The sequence below is a fragment of the Falco naumanni genome, chromosome 2 (assembly GCF_017639655.2).
Source record: "Falco naumanni isolate bFalNau1 chromosome 2, bFalNau1.pat, whole genome shotgun sequence".
NCBI classification, from domain to species: Eukaryota; Metazoa; Chordata; class Aves; order Falconiformes; family Falconidae; genus Falco; species Falco naumanni.
This window is the reverse complement of record NC_054055.1, coordinates 84,764,651-84,785,225: the sequence shown is the minus strand read 5'-3', so window position 1 is coordinate 84,785,225 and position 20,575 is coordinate 84,764,651. Positions and strand designations below refer to the sequence as shown.

Here is a 20,575-nt window from a genome sequence, read left to right as displayed (position 1 = left end):
TTTAAGTAAATGTCACTGTCTTCTTGAGTGGTAAAAGAGTAAAGCCCTTCCTCCAAATGCTTACCTGGTCTATAGAATCTATAGAATTCTATAGAAACCACTACAGAAAATCAGTGGTTTCACTGGTCAGCCACCTTAGACGCAGAGCAGACCTTTTCTTAATAAAACATCTTTTACAACATGTGCATTAGATATAAACCCCATGCTTTGCTAAATTCATTGACAGTTCTGGATGTGACGCCACCACAGCCTACCAGGCAGGACATGCAGGGCTCTTTATTCACCCAGAGGAGAAGGCCAGGGCAACAGGCTACAGGTGAGCTTAAACAACATTCCTCTTTTGTGGCCAAATGCCACTGCTTGCACCCCAACCATTGCTTTCGGCTGGGCCTCTTGCCAAAAAGTTCCTCCTTCTGTGTGTCTGGGGATTTTCTCTCTTGGGGGTGGGGGAAGGGGTCACTTTCACAATAAACTGTTTCTTTTGTTGTCAAACTGCTGACTCCAAAGGGCCTGCCCTAGGAAAAAAAAAAGGGTGTCCTCTCACCTTTGTTTGAGAAACTGCATGTGGTATTCTGCAGTTCAGGCAATGCTACCTGGTGCCATGACCCTGCTGCAGCAGCACCAGCAAGGTTTGCTGAAAGGCAGGGACATCTCAAAGTTGCTTCCGTGGGGGGGGAAGCAGTGCAAGGGGAATGGCAGTGAATGGTTGAAGGCAGGACTTGAAGACTTGAAGACCGTATTTCATTGACGAGGGTCAGTTGCCACAAAACTCTTGCTCCCATCTTTACCAAGCTCCTGATTTTCTGGGTGCCAGAGTAAAGGAGCTATGATGCTTCATCTAGCGGAGCTCTGCCACTGCCCGTGCTCGCCAGGGGCTCTGGGCACCCTTCAGAACCACGCGCACTTTCAGTGGGATCTAACCACTGCAAGCGGCTCTCCCGTTACAGCTGTCTGCAGAGATAACTGTAAAAGAGGCCAGAACCTCTAGCGTTCCCGACACCACCAGCAGAGGCAGGACCACAGTCTGTGCGACACCGTGGAACTCGTGCTGTACCTGAGCTTACAAAGCCGGCAGATGTCTGATCTGTCCTTCCATCCAGTTCCACAGATTCCCTACTCAAATGAAAAATGATCTGCTGATGGCAAGAGAAAACAGTTGTTGGATTATTAAAATAACCGTTTCAACTAATGGAAGCAACTGGAATTTAAATTCAGTGACTGAAGAGAAAAGTTGGTCTCACTTATGGCCTCAGCTCAGCACGTTTTCCTTCCCTTCTTACATAACATTTTATCTGTCTTCCCATATGTAGTCATCTGAAATAAGCAGTTAATCAATTCATTGATATCCTTGATCGCCAGTTCACTGTAATTAGTCTTACAGTTAAGGACCCTGACCCTCCAAGGTGCTAGGCTGCTCTGGTTTCCATTGGCCTCATCTTGATTTTGGAAACTGAAAGGGGCTTTGGAAGGGGCATGGCACCTGGACATATTCAGACAATATATTCAAGTAAGACCTTGATATGTGCTGGGTCTCATCTAATCCCCCTTCCTTCCCTGGTACATACTTGCAAAGCGTGCACACGGGCAAATGAAACCCAAGTTTTCCTAAGTTTAAACCTACAATTAAAATGCTACTCTGCCCGTTCACCATCTCGCATGTCCCAGGGGAAGAACACCCCGCTTGCACAATACGTCTTCCTCTTTTCAGTCTTGTAAGGTTTTCTGTACTGGGTGGAGATTTTCTGCTTTTTAGTCCTCAGATGGTGAGTTAAACCAAATTAGAAACAGAAAAAGAAACAAAAAGCTGCCTGTGAAACACAAGCTATTTTGAACAAACAAGAAATAATGTTAGGGTCTTGTTACTGCACTTTTTCTCAGGATCCAGCTCTGTTTTGGAGTGTTCTTCATGAATTAATGTTGACTCTTCTAATTTTTTCAACTTTCAATTAGTCCTTTTCAGAAATCATAGCGAGGTGTAATTCCTGACACCTCAAACACATAGGTATATATGCTCAAAGGAAGTTAGGAGCATACATTAAGATTCTAACGGTTATAAGCATTGTCAGGATCAAGATCCTCATATCTGTGTACAACAGTGTCAGTTCCACAGACGCAAACGAGAGTAATTTGTCGTAGACCACACATTTGTTTTTGCATTTCATATAGACCTTAGCCACCTGCTAGTCTCATTTATATTCACCACATACAAACCAGCCCAGACTAGCAGCAAAATTAATTACAGTAGAGTGGAAAAGTGTTGAGAGACTTGCTGAAAGCTTATAAATGCTTTCTAGCCCCATCCTGCACCTCCACTAGCCCCCTTCCGTCTCTTTCTGCTGGTTCTCTTCTGCTTGGCTGACTGGTGTATCTCTGCCCACCCAAATACCACCGATTTCTCTCTGTCCATCCTTTCCTAACAATTGTTGCTGTCACCCCTTCACTCACCCACTTGTCCTGCTCCCCAGCTCTGCAAGATTCCTGAAAATTCCCAGCTCCCACAATCTTTTTGCTAATTTTGCAAGCGCTTGTGCCCACTGCAAGTACAGGGAGAGGCACAAGGGCTTTGCTCCAAGCTCCAAACGGTGCAGTGCATGTCTCACATAACATGTTTCAGCTCCAACCTCCCCAGTCACTACAAATAGATCAGCACTGTAGCCACCTCTGTATTGCCCAAACAAACTATTTTGGTCCCCTCGTGTAGTATTCTCTCCTCCTGCTTAATGATTTTTATTTTAAATTCTATGATGAAGGAAATTTATGAGCTGTTCTATTCTAGTATTTCAGCATGTGTGGGTCAAATGATGTACTTTCATCCTGTAAAACATACCTCCATTTGACTCTATATTTCATTTGCACTGTTTGGAAATGAGGGAAATGGCCAAAAAACCTCACTCCCCCCACAAATACTCACCTACCTGTCTAAGCATTATCCTAGAGGGAGGAACGAAGGAAAAGCCAGCCAAAGGGGAGCACCTCTCTCCCTTGGAACTGATGCTTTATAATTCTGCAAAGAATTTACAAAGCAAAGTGCCCTGCAAATAAGTCTTTGATTGATTTTGTTTAGTACTTGTAGGTCAACGGGTGTTAAGATCAGAAAATATGCAAATATGATTCACCATGAATTTTACGACCTTCGGGACAAATGGGTTGCAGAGACATTTTTGGTCAAGTCACCTTTGAAGTAAAGTGTAGATGCTTCTGATGCTGGTTTTGTCTTTTTACACTCCTGTGAGTTAGACTGGACCATGCAAAAGTCCAGGGTCTGCACTGTGGCTCTGTACAGTTTCTCTTTGAATGATGGAGAGCACTGAGAAAATTCAGGTGGAATTTTCCTGGGTGCAGAAATGGCATAGGGAAGAACTGGGACACAGCAACTGCCGTCATCTCTCTGCAATTAACCAAGACAAAATGCAGTTGTCAATACCACCCTCACAGACCAAAGAGGTTTCTACCCTGCAATCCCATGCAGCCAGGACATAAGTGAATATTTCTGCAGGATGACCCAGGCTGGGCACGTTTCCATGAACAGCTGATGAAGATAGTTGCTGCTGTGGTTTTATCGCTTTCTCTGCCTTTTTCTCACACTTCCCTTTTATCTGTGACAAATCTGATACTAGCTTAAGCCGGTTTTCAGGTGGCAAATTCAAACAAGCCCTCTGAGACCTTAACCGTGCCCAGACAGCAGCAAGGAAATAATCAGCAAAGACTGACAAAGCAACTATGAGAAACACTTTCTAGAGCCAAGCCCCCTGAGAGGACAGAAAAAGAACGCTGTATACCATCAGCAACTATACTCTGCCTCAAAATTATGAAAGTTTCTCTCAGTTGTTAAGAATTCATGAAATATTCTCACTGTAATATGGCTGGAAATGGTTAAGTAAATATGGGCATTGCTGTCCCTCTCATATGCATAAATCAAAAACTCAACAGAGACCTAATGCTACAAGCCAAAACAAATAACAATAGAAACAATGTGTAAAGGACAGCAACACGAGTTGCAGTGAAATAGCACTTACAGAGGACTAACTGTTGCTCAGTGACCCAGTATTACTTTGCAACCACTTTACAGGAAACCTCTGGAGATTAGATTCTCTGCCAGTTACTGCTGCAGCTAGAAGTGAGCCCTTTCCCTGCCATTTCACAGCCTCTGAGGCAGGCAGCAAAGCCTGTGTTGCAAACGTAGCTAGGGAATCTTGCCTCAAGTTAGTCATTGTTGGTAATTTAATGAATGCCCCAATGCCTTTCTTTGCATTAATCTGTCAGATGTTTAGCTAGTACCACTATAAAAGGCATCGTAAAGAATGAAGTGACCATTTGGGGACTGCGGGTTTGTATGTCATGTGCCCTCACATTGCTGCCTGGGACATACCAGCAGCTTTTCCCCAAGCAGCCACTCCGAGTAACAGCTCTTTGCAAGACAGCCATAGCGATATGAGTGTTGGCCTGAGCGTTGCATTGCAGGGCCAATATATTAGTATATTTAGAGCACTTGCCAGTACTCCTTTTTGACAGCCTGCAATAATACAATATCCTATTTAAGCCCTTTATGCACCGATTCCCTCTGTAGGTGCTTGCATGCCTAAATCCTTTTCCAGGGTGGTAGGGTGGTGAACTAACTGTAAATTAGCGGAATACAGGTATCAGTGCCAGATTAGAGAGAAGATCTCTGTAGCAACATATGGGGAGGGGATCTTGAGGCCTGCAGAAAGGGAACAGCAGTAATCAGGGAGGGAGATGATGAAAGCCACTATGAGTCTTGGTTTGTGAGGCTGGAAAGGAAAACCAGCATCCCCCAACTATTATGCTGCAAAAAAAAATATCTGACTTTCTCAGACTCAGGGGTTGATAGATACAGGCAACTTACTACTAGGAAAATTTAACAGGTACATCTGCATTTATGTAAGCAAGAGAAACTAGCCCCAAACCCAAAAAAATGATTAAAGTCCTCATGTTACTTTCAGGTCGTTTGCAAAAAGTAAGCTGCAACCCATTAAGATGGCCACTTCCCCTTTAGAAGTAACAGATGTTCCCTCCTTACTTAGCTAATGTCCGCAGTCATTTAATTTGTTTCAGGATGCTGGGCCTTTCCCTTCTCTCCCTACCAGTAGCACGCAAACACTGTTCATTGCCAGCTAATGGGGACAGCTTTTGCATTTTGTAACGGCAGAAGGAAGCTGTATCAGCAGAGAAAATACTGCTGGGAGAGTTAGCAAATTGCTACCTTACATGCCAAGCAGGTATTTACTCCTGCTGAGGGAAGTGTCAGTGGGAAAAGTTGCCCAGTTCTGGCCTTTGCATATGCTGTAAATGTCACACAAGCTGCAACGGGAACCTCGCACTTCATTTGTCTTGTTCTCCACCTAAATCAAGAGTACTCTCATCTTTTTAAAAAACAATCAAACCAATTTCTTGCTAATATAATTTCCAGCCCTTCTTTCATCTATAACTGAAAAAGTATTTTGTGTGATTGCCGATGCTCCCATTTTCATCTTAAACCCCTAACTTCTAACTCAGTGCAACTCTCAAAATGCTGTGACTAGAATTTTTAAGTAGGCAGATCCCTAGTCCTCTGTAGTTGTTGCCTTTGACATAGTCAGCATCACCATGCTCAGCCATGATCTTCCTCAGAGATCTTAATCCCTGTCCTCATCTTGAGACATCTTGGACTCAAATTCCTCTCTAGGACCACTGTTTTTGGGGTGGCTAATATTGCTTCTTTGTGTTCCTAGGACTGCTCATGTCAATCCATTGCAGTTTTCTCTTCTCAGTCAAACTGAACAGCTTTCAGACAGTAGCTGGGCTTTTATGTTTGAAAAACATCCAGCATTGGGGGGGCATTGTTCCCAACTTAGTGCTTCTAGGTGATGCAGTAATAATAGCATCATTATAATAACACTACTACTACTACTGTTATTATTATGGAGAACTAGGATCACAAATTCCAGTGGCTACTATTTGAGCAAAACTTAATTTAGGTTTCCAAGCTAGGTTTATTTGTTTAATCTGTTTTTCTGAATGAGACAGGAGCTGAGGGAATGAATGGATTACTGAAAAAGGAAGACAGAGACTAAGTTTTGTAAATTCAGCTCATTTCAGATTTGGTCCTACGAGCTGGAGTTTGCCTCTCATGTAAATCATCTACCTATGTGGAAAATAAAAAATAAATCTGGAGCTCTGTATTCTTTCTGAAGTTTCTGTTTCAGCTGCGGGTGTTTTCCATGCCCCTTTACACTGTCTCTCTTTGCTTTTCTCCGTTTCAAGTTTGGCTTATAAAAGAGAAAACATGCAAATTTTTACAAGCTTGACCAGCTCCAGGGGGTAAATGAAGGAAGTTGGCAATATATACAACCAATTCTATTTTTAATGCTTCAACATCTGTCCAGTATCAGTAGATATGACTACTGTTGTGGTCTAATATATGAATGTCATGAATTAGCCCCACGTTTCTTCTCAAGGGAAAGTGTTTTCAACAGTAGCAACACTGAAATTAGAAGTTCATCATACCTACAGTTAAGCATGCGTACAAAATGCTTATTTTTATGAGGCCCAAGAGCTAATACAAAAATAGGTGAAGTCAGAAGATGGGCGGGCAATTGCCTCATACACAGCCCACAGCTGCTGCCAGAATTCCCAGTAGGGAAGTAGTAAGAGCATCGGTGAGGTATCTGCCTCCTTGCAAGGACAGCCAATTTGCAGTCTCGTCTTTCCCGGAGGCTGCAATTTCGCAGAAAACATGTTTCAAGAGGAATGGCACAACCATAACTGCCCCGTGCTGCTTTGTAAGAAAGTGACTGCTACGTGTCATTGCTGCTAAGACTGCAGTCAGGGCATCCCCACGTTTCCCATCGCAGTGACTGCGCTTGCCCTCCCGCCACTTCTCCTTTTCCCGGTTCCTCACTGCCCGGGGGGCCAGCCCGCCCCCAGCCCCGCCGGCAGCCCCCGCCCCGCAGCCCCCGGGCAGGTGACGGGCCCCGCGGGCAGGCGGGCAGGCACCGCCGCTTCTGACGGGTGCGGTGACACGCAGCGCTCGCCCCGGGAGCGGTGCCCGCCCGCAGCCCAGCCCAGCCCGGCCGGGCCGCGCTCCGCTTCCTCCGCGGCGGGAGCGCCGGGGCCGCGATCGACCGCGCTCGGCCCCGGGCCCAGCCCGCGCTCCCGCCTGAGCCACCGCCGGGCCGGGCCGGCACCCCGGCCGTGGGCGCGCTGCCGCACCGCCCCCCGCCCCCGCACCGCTCTCCTCGGGCGCGGCTGCCGCGCCCTCCCGCAGCCCGGCGGGGCTGGAGCACGGCCCGTCCCCCCACGGGAGCCCGAGTGACGCTGCGGGGCCCGCGGCCCCCTCCCCGCGGCGCCACCTGCCGCCGGGCCCCGGAGCCGTGAGGGGGCCGCGCCCCCCCCCCCCCCCGCCTCCCGTGCAGGAGCGTGGCAGCCTCGGCCCCGCAAAATCCCGAATGCCCGCGGCAGGGATGGCCGTGCCCGCCTTGAAATGCGGGGGCGCAGGCCGCCGGCGTGCACCGAAGCTGCGGGGCGGCCAGCTCAGCACGTCCTGCCGTGACAGGGACATCGGTGGGGGCACGTCCCGCCGCGGCGGCAGCCCGGCTCGCCGGCGCTGTGCTCCCAGCCGAGCTCAGCGAAAGGCGGCACAGCCCCCCAGCGGCAGCAGAACTGGGTGTTCGGAGGGGCTGGTCGTTTGCTTCACGTGGAGCTATTCATGAAACGAAAACTGGAAAGCATTTACCGGCTGCTACTCAAACGAAGCCACAATTTTGCACGACCCCCGCTCCGGCCCCGAGGCAACTGCATGAGTTTAAGATGTCCAAACAACGGTACAAAGAGACGAGCTTGGGAGATCTCGGCGCCAATCCCTAAGCTTCACTTGATCCACATCTAAATCTTAAAACCACTCAGTTTCTTCCCCTCCAGCGCCAGCTTTGCAAGCTGTCCCTACGAACAATAATTTCAACTATCGTTCAGGGGACCTGTAAAGAGTGCCATGAAACAGGCAACTATAATTTGTTCACATTAGCAGACCATCTAGCTACAACCATGGTTACAGTTTAAGATTAATTTCCTGAAACGTTCAACTCCGGCATGAACACTATACAGATATTACAGCATTGATCTGGGAGGTCCTTACATATCTTTGAAGACCTTTCAAACTAAAAAATGACATCACTTGGAACCCTGCAGTAGATTCTTGTGTGGTTTGGTCAGATCAGTTTCAACAGCCACTCTAGAGGCTCACACAGAGAACAAGCCCCCAGAGTTATGGCCCAAGATTGGATAAAGTCGTGACGTTGGATAAAGTCATAACATCAGAGTGCTGGGAGTACCAATAAAGGCAGCCACAGCCTTGGCGTTACCGAGCCCTCTCACTTTTTCTGGCTAATATCTAAATGCTGAATTGTATTGTCTCTGGCCAGGATATTTGTTTGTATGAGCTTTGGAGCCTTTCTTTTGATACCTAGACATTGCTGAAGTGGAAATAAGCAACAAGAGATGAAATCAGATGAACGAGATTATCTATGTATGACTCAGAATTGTTAGGGACATGGATAAATAAAAGGGATATAAATAAATACAAAATAAAATAAAAATACATGTCTGTGTGAGAGAGACTAGTTATATACCAAAAGATCACACTTTTTTGGTCAAACAAGGGCTTCATCCATCTCCCTTTCCTCCAGCCTCTAATTTTACCCAGGTGCTCATGAACAAGCATTGAATAAAAGCTGCCTCAAAAACTTCAGTAAACTCTACAAAAACAGCTGAGAATGTTTCATTTCTTCCTAATATGTTTGCAGATATTATTATGATTCTGATTTAGGAGGTGCTGTTCAGAAATTATTCTACTTAAATCCAGTATAGGCCTATGACGAGAACCTGCTGCCTAGAAAGAAGTTTCTTGTAGCCAAGTGAGGTAGTTCATCTCACTGCCTTCCCCTGTGGATGGATGATTTTAACAGTCTTGTTTCTGAACTCTGTGGTCTCTACACTGTGAAGCTATGTAAGCATGTATTACAAAGTCAGTAACTAACTTACAGATAGGTAAAACCATCTACTTAAAATGGTAGTGCCACTGCAAATTTTGCCTTGCCTCTTCCTCCGCACTCTTGTACTACCAGTAGCTTCTTTGCACGAGAGAGTAAACCTAAGTGCCTGATACAAACCATAACAGCCTGTGAGGTGTGCTTCTGCAACCCTGATTGTCCTTTCCGAGTCATTTTAGGTCAGATGGTGGGACAGGAGTTACAGTGCTGTTTGTAGCTGTTGCTCTAGCACTACTCTATTCCTTTTTAGAAAACTTAGGTTAACAAAGCTGCTGTCACAGCATGTTTCCTGTGTTTGTAAACAGTTGCTTGATAGAACACGAGAGCTAAAACCTCCAGTTACTCAACAGTGATTTAAACTCATTGGAGTAAAAAAACCCTCCCTCAGCAGGCGTCTTGTGTTTGACTGCACCCTTTTTTCCGTTGTGGGGGGAACAGAAAAATTGTCCCGCCTACAAGCCAACATCCACGGACCCCTTACCTGGCGTAGACCCAACAGGCTAGAGTGGCTCACAGGCAACACAACATAAACATAACTGCGTAGCTTTGGAGCCACTTTGCAACTGGGTGTATTGCCACATTTACAGAATACCACACCCGAGCTCAGATACTCCCCAAGACACAAACTGGTACTGGCTTCAAGCTGGGGATGTCCTGCAGACACACAGGCAGAACTTCCTTGCTCAGGATATTGATGGAAGGGTGCAGTCTGGCTCCGTGCTTGTGTCACGCTGACTGTGCTAAAGCATCCCTCTCTGAATTGAATGGGAACAAAACCACCTGGTCAGATTGTACAGCAGGCAGCAAGGCACACCCCAGTAATCAAGTAAGAACTGTTCATTACAGGAATCTGCTGCACTCCTCTTTGAAGGATCTGCCGTATTAGAGCAAACCCCTATTTTCTCCACATGGCAGCTACCGTACTAATGCATATAGGCCACCAGTAGTTAATGTTCTCTGTTATGGCTTATTTAAAATATCAGTGCTCTAACATCCATGTCAGACTCTAAACAGGCTAGCTACCAGCTGGGATTTCAGCAGGGTCTGTGAAGCACATTAGATTGCAAGAATCAAAATTGAACATACCAGGATTTGTACTTGTTTCATCGATCAAGTTGAGTGTAACGGGAAGATAGTCATCAGAAAGCTAACATGTCACTGACAGACATCTAGCAGGCAACAGAAAGTAATGAATCTGTTCCCTTACTTTCCCTTTCACCTCTTCTGTCTAGATGAACAAAATCTGCATGGGAAGAATAACACACCTTGTCATGAAATCCTATGTAGGAACATATAGCTCTGTATATATGAGCTATACCTTAACGCAAACTCTTCTGTCCCATTAAAAAGATCCCTATAGTTAACTCATTGTCTTGATTGTAACAACTAAGAAAACATATTGATGGAAAATACTATTGAAATGTTGCTGTGGGTTTTCATATTCTGTAACTCATAGTTTTATCCCTGAAAACAAACTACTTGGAAAAGCAACAAATGGTGTTCAGCATTTGTTTTCAGAGTTACATTAAATACAAGTACCTGTTTGCACCCACAGAGAATGGGGAAAAGAAAGATTAAATGGGGAAAAAACTTAAATTCACTAGAATATGACGTAGAACACAAATACTTTTCCCAGAGTTTCATAATGATTTTTCTGGAGTAACAAAACTTTAACTTCCATCATCAAGACAAGCAGTAAGAGGAAGAGGTCTGAGTAAAAAAGTGTAAGAAATTAAGCATCTGGGAACTAGCCTTTGACAAGGCCTCGTCTCTAAAATGCGCACAGAATTTCAATAACTTTCCCAAGTTCTCACAATTGTATACAAGTGAAGGAAAGTAAGAGGAATAGTTTTATCAGTTCCTGTTTATATTGATCAAGAACACAAGACAAAAATACAACTAAGGCAAAACTTTTTTTTTTTTGGTAGAAAAATGAAGCAGTCTTATAACTAAGCAGTATTTTCTAGGTTTCTTCTGCAGCAGAACCTTAATCAAGCCTCATTAAACTGATAGTCTTACTCAGTGCATCTTGTTTTCAAGTAAAGCAAAAATAGCAAATGAGATTACAGGCGGCTATTTGGAATATTTCTTCTGACCACGGCACCTGAATGCCCATTAAAGGGAGATAACAGCCAGTGCTGCTTTCACTCACCCAATTCTGAAATTGTATCAACCATACCAAATCTTTTTCCAGCTGCCACCCCACTTGTTTCTTCACTTTGCACAATCTCAAATATCAGTGAAACTACTGCATTTTTGTCAGTTCCACATCTCAGCTCTTGGATGCTGCTGACACCTAGTTCAGAAATTGCTGTCCTAATCCAAATGATGTTAAATTATTGTACATTTGAAGGTCAGTACAACGTAAACATACATCTTCATGCTACACTTGCCCATTAGGCAAATGCAGTATTACAGTATTAATGTGACTTGCACTTAGGTAAAAGGAGAACTATATTTGTCTGCAAAGCAAGGGATCTTGAATAATATGAATTACACATACACAAGTTCCTTCTCATAGGTATATGCATTTTAAGCAATGAAATGGGTTTTAGCTTGTTCTTTGTACAGGACACTTGCTACATGCCCTAATAGTCAGTTATCTGAAAAAACACCTGAACAAAACTGCATAATAGTGCTTTAACATTCATTTGTTAAAATCCAAAACAGCCTTACAGTAGCTGTTAGGTAGTTACCAGTCTCTTCCAAAGACATGCAATAATAAAGAAAAAAAAAATCTATCCTTAAGCAGCGTCTGAGAAAACAACTTAATGTAACTGCCACTTAGTGGCAGCAATCATTTAGGCATTTTTGGTATCGATACATCTCTTTATCATATAATTCATACATTAATCAACAAAAATGCAGGCCCCAATCCAGCAAATACTTGTGTGTGTGCAAATCTTTTTCTTCCACGTGGAATATTTCAAGTTAAGACTCATCAGATGAGCAAAGTTAAGAACTTGCATAAATCTTTACAGGAGTGGAATTCTTAGTGCTTTAAATTTTAACTATTATTTCATACGACTAAGATCAAATTCTAGACTTAGAGAACATAGGAAACACTCCTACAAAGAATAGTTATGTTGCTTTAAGATAAATGTTTTCAAATCTAACAGAAGCCTTTAGAAATGTGTGTGTCTTCTCTCTGAACACGTTCCTACATGGGAATAATGTGGGTCCAGTCTTATTGCCCTAGCTCCTGGCTACTGCATGAGGAATCAGTAAAGTGCTTATCACAAATTCCACAATTGTGGCATAAAATCAAATTTAAGTAGCTTTGGAATGTTTTCAGATATATAAACTATGAATTAAGGGCTGATGTCTGATCCTCAGCATGTTTCATGGAATCAATAACAAATATTATGTTTTTCATTTGAAGATAAATTGGAATTCTGCTAGGACTAGGTATATTTCACCTTTGTCCCAGTGAAGTCATCTTCTACCTCCAGCGGAAAAGCTTAACTGGATTTAATTTCAATGTAAATGTTCATGCTTGACCAAAACTTGATGCTCATGCAATTTCACAAGCACCAGCATTCAATGTAACAGTTAGCTTTGTTTAATCAAACATGAAGCACCAGTAGTTTACAGTATATCCACTCTGAATTGTGTTCATAATTTGCTCCCAAATGCACCATAATCCTGAGTGGTCTTGCTTGCCCTTCAATCCTTCCTTTGATGTGTTTCATTCCTCTCAAATAAAGTATCTTTGATATTAGCTTTGATATAAATTGTATTGATCTTTGTGGCATCTTCTCATTAACATACTTCTGAATATTTAAACCACTAAAACTTTATCTTTAGATACATACATATATATTTTAAATGTTTTGCTAGCTTTCAGATAATTAATCTATGAGAATTGGCTTAGACTGTATGCTCTCTGTAGAGAACTTCTGTATGCTCCTCATACAAAAACAAATGATGGTTTAAAATATTTAGCCATGTGTTTGGATGATTTTTTTTTAAAGGCTTCGGTGTTGCTTGTATTTATCTTCCAGTCAGCTACAGGATAATAGCAACAGCAAACACATTGACAATGCAGTTCATTGTTCGGTTTTCCCATCTCACTGTGCAGGCTCCTAGAAGAGATTATTACAAAGTAAAAATAGAATTCCAGTGTCTACATTCACTTTATTGCAGTGTAAATTATGTCAAATTAGTATGAATAATTCAGCTGTGATTTAAGTACTATTATGTCACCTTGGCTATAAATAGACTCCATGCTGCAAAACATTTTCAGTAACTTGTACATTGCTTACTACCTAACATGAGCCTTTAAAACTTAAGACAGTTTCCAGGAAAAGACAATTTCAGTCTCTTTTTAAAAGCTGGACTAGCAAAAATCCTTGAAAATCTCATACTGAAACTGGCAAGATAACCAGACAAGAAATCAGAAAAAAGACTGGATCAAATACATTCTAGTATAATTACTTTCTGTAACTTTTCCTCTTCTATTGTATCACTGCCTTACAAGCAAAGGAAACATGAAGATTAAACTGTACTTGTTTACATAACTTTATTTTATTTTTTTTTTCTTAACATTAGTTGACTTTCTGATGCCATTTCTATTTCAAAGTTAAATCTTGGTGCCCTCTTCTAAAAAGATCTTTCTGAGTCTCTGACAGACATAAGATTATTTTAATCTTGTTCCCCTGTGATACTCTGAACCTGGGAAAAAATGCATAGACTAATTTGGAAGCAATAAAACACATCTAAAGCCTGGGTGATAGTTAAGCAACTGAAACACATACCATTGGTCAAACTATTTCTATTTTTTACCAAGTTCTGTTCTCCTCCAAAGGAGCACTGTCTCCTACAGCAGACAGGCAGATGTTTAGGACTACCCACTTGCATTTACTGCGGGTAACATTTTACTGTCTCTTCAACTGATCTATGGTTATTGATGAGGATTAAATGTTTTGACTCTCGTTTCAGAATGAAGGTGTTGCTACTCCTGGTTCTCAAACTTTACAAAGCAATTGCTCTTAATGCAGGCACTGACTGCTAACAAAATACTTCTGCTGTGCTTGTAAACAGTATCTAATCCTGGAAGCTACTGCTTCTACGATCACTCTTGAAAAAGCGTTCAACCTCACTATTACAGCTGAACAATAATTAACATTTCTTTTACTACAAATTTTTAATTTGAGTGAGGAAACTTACCATCAGTTGTGGTATCCCAGAAGCATGAGCTTGCTGTGTGAAGACCAGCTCCACTCCTCTGCATCACTGCACAGGTTACTGCAAGATATAGTCATAAAATCAAGGAGTTAATTATTAAAGCAGAACAGGTGAATCATTCAGTACTTCTGAACTCAAGCCTGCATTATGTTTTCAAATGGCTGGCAGGTGGCTTTCAGTTAAGTCAACACCTTTTTTGACAACCCCCTCGCCCCCAGCATTTTCCTTAAGAACTTGGTATTCACTTCATGATTATTCTTACTTGCACAAAGACAACGGCTGTAACAAAATGCTTGCTAATAGGATTATGGGTTTTATCTTTTAAACTACTTAGATATGGCTTGTGTCATGTGCACCTCAGAAGGGGATTACAGGTGCTGTCCTCACAGGTACAGCAGAAGTCACAGCTGATGAGTGCTGTTTCCGAGAAGTACTGTTTGACTGTTCTCTGAAACCACCACACTCTGGTAACATGCAGCATTTCTAGACTGACCTGCAGCACTCATATAACCTGTGATAACCTGAATCCAAGACTTTCAAAACAGAACAGAGTGCAAACACTAGCTATTACATTAACACTCCACAAAATGACCAAAATGGGTTAAACTTTTACTTAGTTCCATTTCCCTTCCTCAGATATGCCTATAAATATCATGGGACGTGGTTTAACATACAGGACTAAAGTCTTTCAAATGTCTGTATTTATAGTAAGGTTAATTCTACTGAAGATTCTATTTAAGATAAGCAATTCTTTCCTGAACTGATACCAAAAAAGTTGATATAATTGTTTTGGGGTTGCTTAACAGTCAGGAAAGATTGTGTAACGTGTCATCTTGTGTGCTAAGTGTTGCTAGCATGCTTAGCTCAGGTGAAACTGCCAAGGTTTTACCACAGGTATTACTAAAAATTTACATAACCGAAGAGTTCAGGTACCTACTCTGCTTTGTTTACAGTTTAAAACTTTCTACTGAGTATTGCACTGCATTCAAAGGAACCTTTCAGCAATTACTCACTGTGATTATATGTGGTAAAAGTATGACTGCTTGTACTTACCAATGTACTTATATGTTTTTCCGAGTTTTACCAGATGTGTTAGTGACTGTTCTACTATAGCAGCAGTCCACTGGTTGACTTTGTTGTGATTATAATCTGTCTTGCCTAAAACATTTTCTATGCACTAAAATAGAGAATTAAAAAAAATAGTTTCAGTAAACACACTTCAAAATGTAGAAGTTTAAAATGTCTCACATAATCCGAGGAATTTTATCTGGCAATTTGATTCCTTTAAATCACTTGAGTTTATCAAGTATCAGTAGCTGAACAGGAAATAAAATGAGCCTTCTCATAAGCTTATTTTTAGTACGTACTTGCTACATTATTACATGGAGAAAAATGAGGCTCTGACTGAACATTTCTGGTAGGAAAGACCTTAGCCATATGCTTTAAGTACCAAGTTAAGTGAACGGATCTATTCACCAGTGAAGACACTAACACATGCCACTGCTCCTAATGACTGCCTACTCCAGCTTGGCTTTCAGAAGCTACTGTAATGGAATCATACTACTCAAATCAATAACGTCAGCTTGGGCTGGCCAACCTCTCAGAGCCTGCAAGCAATATACTAAAATCCTCAGAGCCAGAGCAACAATAGTGAAATGTATACCCCAGCTCAAAAGATGAGGAAGATATGAGAGAGTGAAGCATCCTATTTTGCAGCACAAGAAACACCTGAACTGCTTGAAAATTGCATGTTCTCCCACAGCTACAGATTGGCCAACTCTTGCTTAAACTTAAAGTGATTGAACTGTAACCCTTCTCTGTAACTGTAACTCTTAAACTGCATTCTCTACTACTAACAAATTCACAATTATGTGCTGACGGATACTGCTCTAAAATTGAGAAATCTGGTTGAAAAACATACACCTGGAAAAGGTAAGCAAAATAGAACTATGTTCTCCTCTGATTTAGTAAGATGAATCCTACACACTAACCATCTGCTAACAGGCTGTGTAAGAGACTTGTGCCCCAGATCTTAAAAAGTCCAATTAGTTCTGAAGACAGTGTATGAAGCTGGACAAAGGACTCAATGGAAATAAATATTCACAAAACAGAAGAGGGACAAAAAGATCCCTTGGACATTTTGGTCCTTTTAGAAATGAACCCAGTGCCAGAGCTCCTTGGCTCTGGTTAAGCTTTCAATCAGAGGCAGAAACACCTGGCTTTATTCCCAGCGTCTGGAGACTCTGTCATGCCGTATGTGGCCTTTCACGGCAGGGACAGTTACATAAGGGGCTGAATTATCGTTTATCTGACATCCAAGAGCTTGCTGCTGTGCATCAGAACAGTTGTAAAGGTGCAGCCCTTCCCCTTCCTGACAGGGCACGTGGGAAGGGAATCATAGAGCCCCTCTAGGAATTCCTTTCTCAGAACGGTATTTCTCTGCAAAACATGACAGCATGCTGTATGCAGCCAGCTCTTCATTAATCCCTTTCCAGTTACTAGGTATTTAATTTAGACCGTCCGGCTACTCACTTTCAACCTGATCTTTTTGTTGAATTTTTTTTTTTTCAAAAGCACCGCTAGAATAATGAGCTTATGTAGTGCAACCTTGTGCTCAAGCCAAGGCTAACTTCCAAGTTTGATCACGTCGCTCAAGGTCTTGTCCAGTCAAGTTTTAAAAATATTTAAGGATGAAGACTCCACAAGCTCTTCCTGCAACCTCTCTAGTGATTAGCTAGTCTCTAGCTGGATCAAAGAGGAAAAAAAAATGAATCAGAGTGAACTTCTCTTGCAACTTGTGACTGCTGGCCCTCACCTTTCCACTGTAATGTGAATTCTGGTACTCTCTTCTCCCATCTACCTTCCCTTTAGGTAGCTGAAGAGAGATCAGATGAGGCTTAAAGCAGCTCCAAATGAAACTCAGTCTTTATTTGATACAAACAATACTTTCATGTAAGACTGAATTTATCTGGGAAGGTCAATGAAAGTAACAACTTTCACTACAGTGCAAGATAAGGTCAATAATTTCTTTGAAATACAGCTTCTAGCTAAAACCTACCTCCTTAACTATGTTGTGGGCCTCATCAGCATTGAAGATCATCTGTAATAAAAATTAATTATTATTATATCTGATAGAACAGAAAAGGAATAATGCAGTTTTACTCTAACATGTAAGAATCAGGCCCCATGTCTGGTTATTCACACTGTGTAGTCTCTTAGTATAATTCTAAAATTACTTTTTTCCCCAGCACCATACAGATGTTAATCAGTATCATTTTGGTTGTCACATTTGAGTGGCTCCCTGGGCCTCAGTGAGCTTGGAAACAGTCTCAATTTACACTTTCTGTAAAGATTAAATTTCACCACTGTCTATGCTCGTCATGTTCTCTAAGCCAAAAAGCTAAATGGCAATTTTTTTTCCTCTGAGCCCTAATCTGGGATTTACTGGAGTCACGGATTTACTAACCCGTGCGTTACACCTTCCTGCCAAATGGCAACACCAGGTTTTGCAACCGTGGTATCAAAAAGACTGGCTTCCACAGTCATTAGTTTACCCAAATAACTTTCTCAAGTGCAGAAAAAGCCTGCCAGTTTTAATGCCTCCTGTTTTCTCCCCGTTCCTACTCATCAGAAGTAGCTTGGCTTCTAAAAGAAATATGGCATGTGCCATGGTGCCGACTGCCTCCTCGTAACTGTGGATTTCAAGCACCTGGGCATGGACAGAAACCTCGAGGGCAGTATGTTTCTATGAGGGTGTTTTGATTTTTTTTTTAAACGCAAACTAGTGGCTAGGGACCCGAAGTAAGGCTCCCTGGGGAGGGAAAGGCTCCTCAGTCCCGGCTGGCAGGCAGCGGCCTGCAGCGCAGACCGGGCCCAGCACTCGCTGCTTTTCCAGGGGTGATACAAGAAAGATGGCCGCAGCCCGGCAGCACCCCGCGGGCGGCAGCACCCCGCGCCGCCTCCGCTCCCCCGGCAGGCGCGCTCAGCCCCCGGCAGGCGCGCTGAGCCCCGGCCGGCCGGGCCGCTGGCAGCAGGAGGCCGCGGCGGGCAGAGGGCAGCGCCGAGCGCGCCCGCCCGGCACGGGGGCGCCCCAAGGCGCACGGCCCGCCCGCACCGCCGGCAGCCTGCCCGCCCAGGGCAGGGGCTACGGCCCCGCCAGCGACGCCCGCCCCCCGCCGGGCTCTCGGCCGGGCTCCTCCGGCGCGGGGGGCAGCGCGGGCCCGGGGGTGGCTGGCGGAGGGCCCCGCACCGCGCCCGGGCACAGCCCGCAGCCGCGTCGGAGGGTGCCGGCCCCTACCTCGTCGTTGTGCGGGTGAAACTCCTCCATGGCCCCGGCGCGGGCGGCGGCTGTTCCGGCGGCGGCGGCGTCGTCCCTGAGTCCTGCGCGGCTCCGCCTCCGCCGGGCCGGGCCGGGCTGGGCTTGGCCGGGCGGGGCCTCCTGCGGCAGCGGCCGGCCCGCAGCGCGGGGGAACGGGCCGCCTTGCAGGCGCCCGCTGCGGGGCGAAGAGGCCGGGTCTCCGCGGGCCGGCCGGTCCCCGGGGCCAGCCGTGCCGTGCCGGGGAGCAGAGGCGCGGCCGCCGGCCCGTGGTGTACAGCCAGGCCGGCAGAGACCCCCGGCAGGCGCTCGGGCTGGCGGGGCGGCCCTGGCTCCTGCTCCGTGGCCTCTGCCAGCTCTCGGCAGCGCCGGGCGACCCCGCAGCAGGTACTGTGCCCTGGTGGTCACAGTCCCGCGTACGAATACGTATCTGTAGTTGTATTGCTGTACATGTGCCCCTTGCTGCACACACCGAACTGCACAGGAGCGGCTCCTACACAGAACCCCTGCCCCCACACACACCCCGCTGCCTTTTTTCCCCTCTGTTTCTGAATGGTTCTGTGCCACTAACCGGACACAAAGTTGCCGTTCGATTTTTGAGAATGGCAAATCGCGATTTCAGGTTCTTTTTAATTCCACTTTATTATGAAGAATTGATCCTGAGTTTTATTTGACTCGGTACATCGATACACACAAATACATCACGTCTTTCCTCTCCACGAAGTTGCCCAGGAAACAGGAAAGACACCCAGTGCAAAACAGTGCGGAACTGTCAGACAGTGCGGGCTGTGGTTGTTGTTGGGTTTTTTAAAATTATTATTATTTTGGGGGAAGGTCTTGCATAGATTTCTCCCCTGTGATACCTGGTATTTCTACACCAGATGGAGCACAAGGAGAGGACTGAGGCTGCCCCGCTTGTTCCATGTTGGCGGTGTCTGTTGGACAGCCAGCTGCTTGCCGCACCGTGTTGTCTCCATTGCACACTCACTGGAAACAATCTGAAAAACATGGAATTGCGGGAGGAAGCAAAGCCGAACATTTTGATACTGCCTTGCCCTCAAATTAGCTTTCACATTTAATATTTGCTAATGGCTATAGTAGAAGACTGAACGCAAAGACTGAATCTCTTTAAGAGCAGACACTTTATGAGCAAGCACAGATGGATGTAGTTGTAAGGAAACACATGAAACAAAATCTCCTTCAGTACAATTTTTTTCTGGTGTGACCTCTGCAGTATTTTCGGAGGCTAAGCTAAGGTTAAAATTGCATGTTTATTTTTAAAGAAACAAAAACTACTGGAAGCATGTGTTGTATATGTATTGGCAAGCTGTAGACAAAGCTAACAGTGCTAAAATAACTTACTCATGGGTCCTGTGCATTTTTTTATGCTATTTTCAGAGACCATGCATCTTTACATCTGTATCTTTGGATGCAGTATAATATCGAATGAAAGCAGTTTCTAGACTATTTTTCATTTCTGATTAGAAATGTTCAAATAAATACATTCTTTGAAATATCAGCAACACTCAGTGAATTCCATGGAAAATAGACAGGATTCCTGAATAACACCGATGAGTGTGTGTGTGTGTGTGTGTGTGTGTAGGTCCTAATGCAAAAAAAATTACCTATCCTTCCTCCTCCGCTACCTTTACAGATAGAAGGGTAGCAGGAGATCTGAGGAAATTCAGAGACCATCAGGCTCAGCTCAACATCCAGAGAGGCATTAGAAAAATAACAAAACAAACCAATATTAATCCAGGAAGTGTTTACAAATAAACACCCAACATCACCCATGAACACCCAACACAGATGTGTCAAGAGTATATGTCAAATAATCTGATTTTATTCTTTGGTAGGACAGCTGGTTTAATGGATGAAGAGGAAATAAATAAGGGGGATGTTATTTGTAGTAATTTTGTCTTTTTATGCTCTTCCATATAAGAACATTTCATCTAGGGAAAAAGTAACCAGTCATTCCTAATAAAGAGTTATCGAAGTAGGAGGAATAAACACAAGAAGATGGGTGGTT

The 20,575-nt window shown here is 43.9% G+C and overlaps 1 protein-coding gene across 1 annotated transcript; it reads right to left on the bottom strand.

Moving 5' to 3' along the window:
• Positions 1 to 10,890: 10,890 nt before the first annotated feature.
• Positions 10,891 to 18,665, bottom strand: DYNLT3 (dynein light chain Tctex-type 3). Its single transcript, XM_040582449.1, has 5 exons — positions 18,529 to 18,665; positions 17,290 to 17,331; positions 15,285 to 15,408; positions 14,214 to 14,291; positions 10,891 to 13,129 (listed from the first exon to the last, which is right to left on the bottom strand). The coding sequence occupies exons 1-5, from the start codon at positions 18,556 to 18,558 to the stop codon at positions 13,053 to 13,055; spliced, it is 351 nt and encodes a 116-aa protein (XP_040438383.1). The 5' UTR covers positions 18,559 to 18,665; the 3' UTR covers positions 10,891 to 13,052.
• Between the last annotated feature and the right edge of the window lie 1,910 nt (positions 18,666 to 20,575).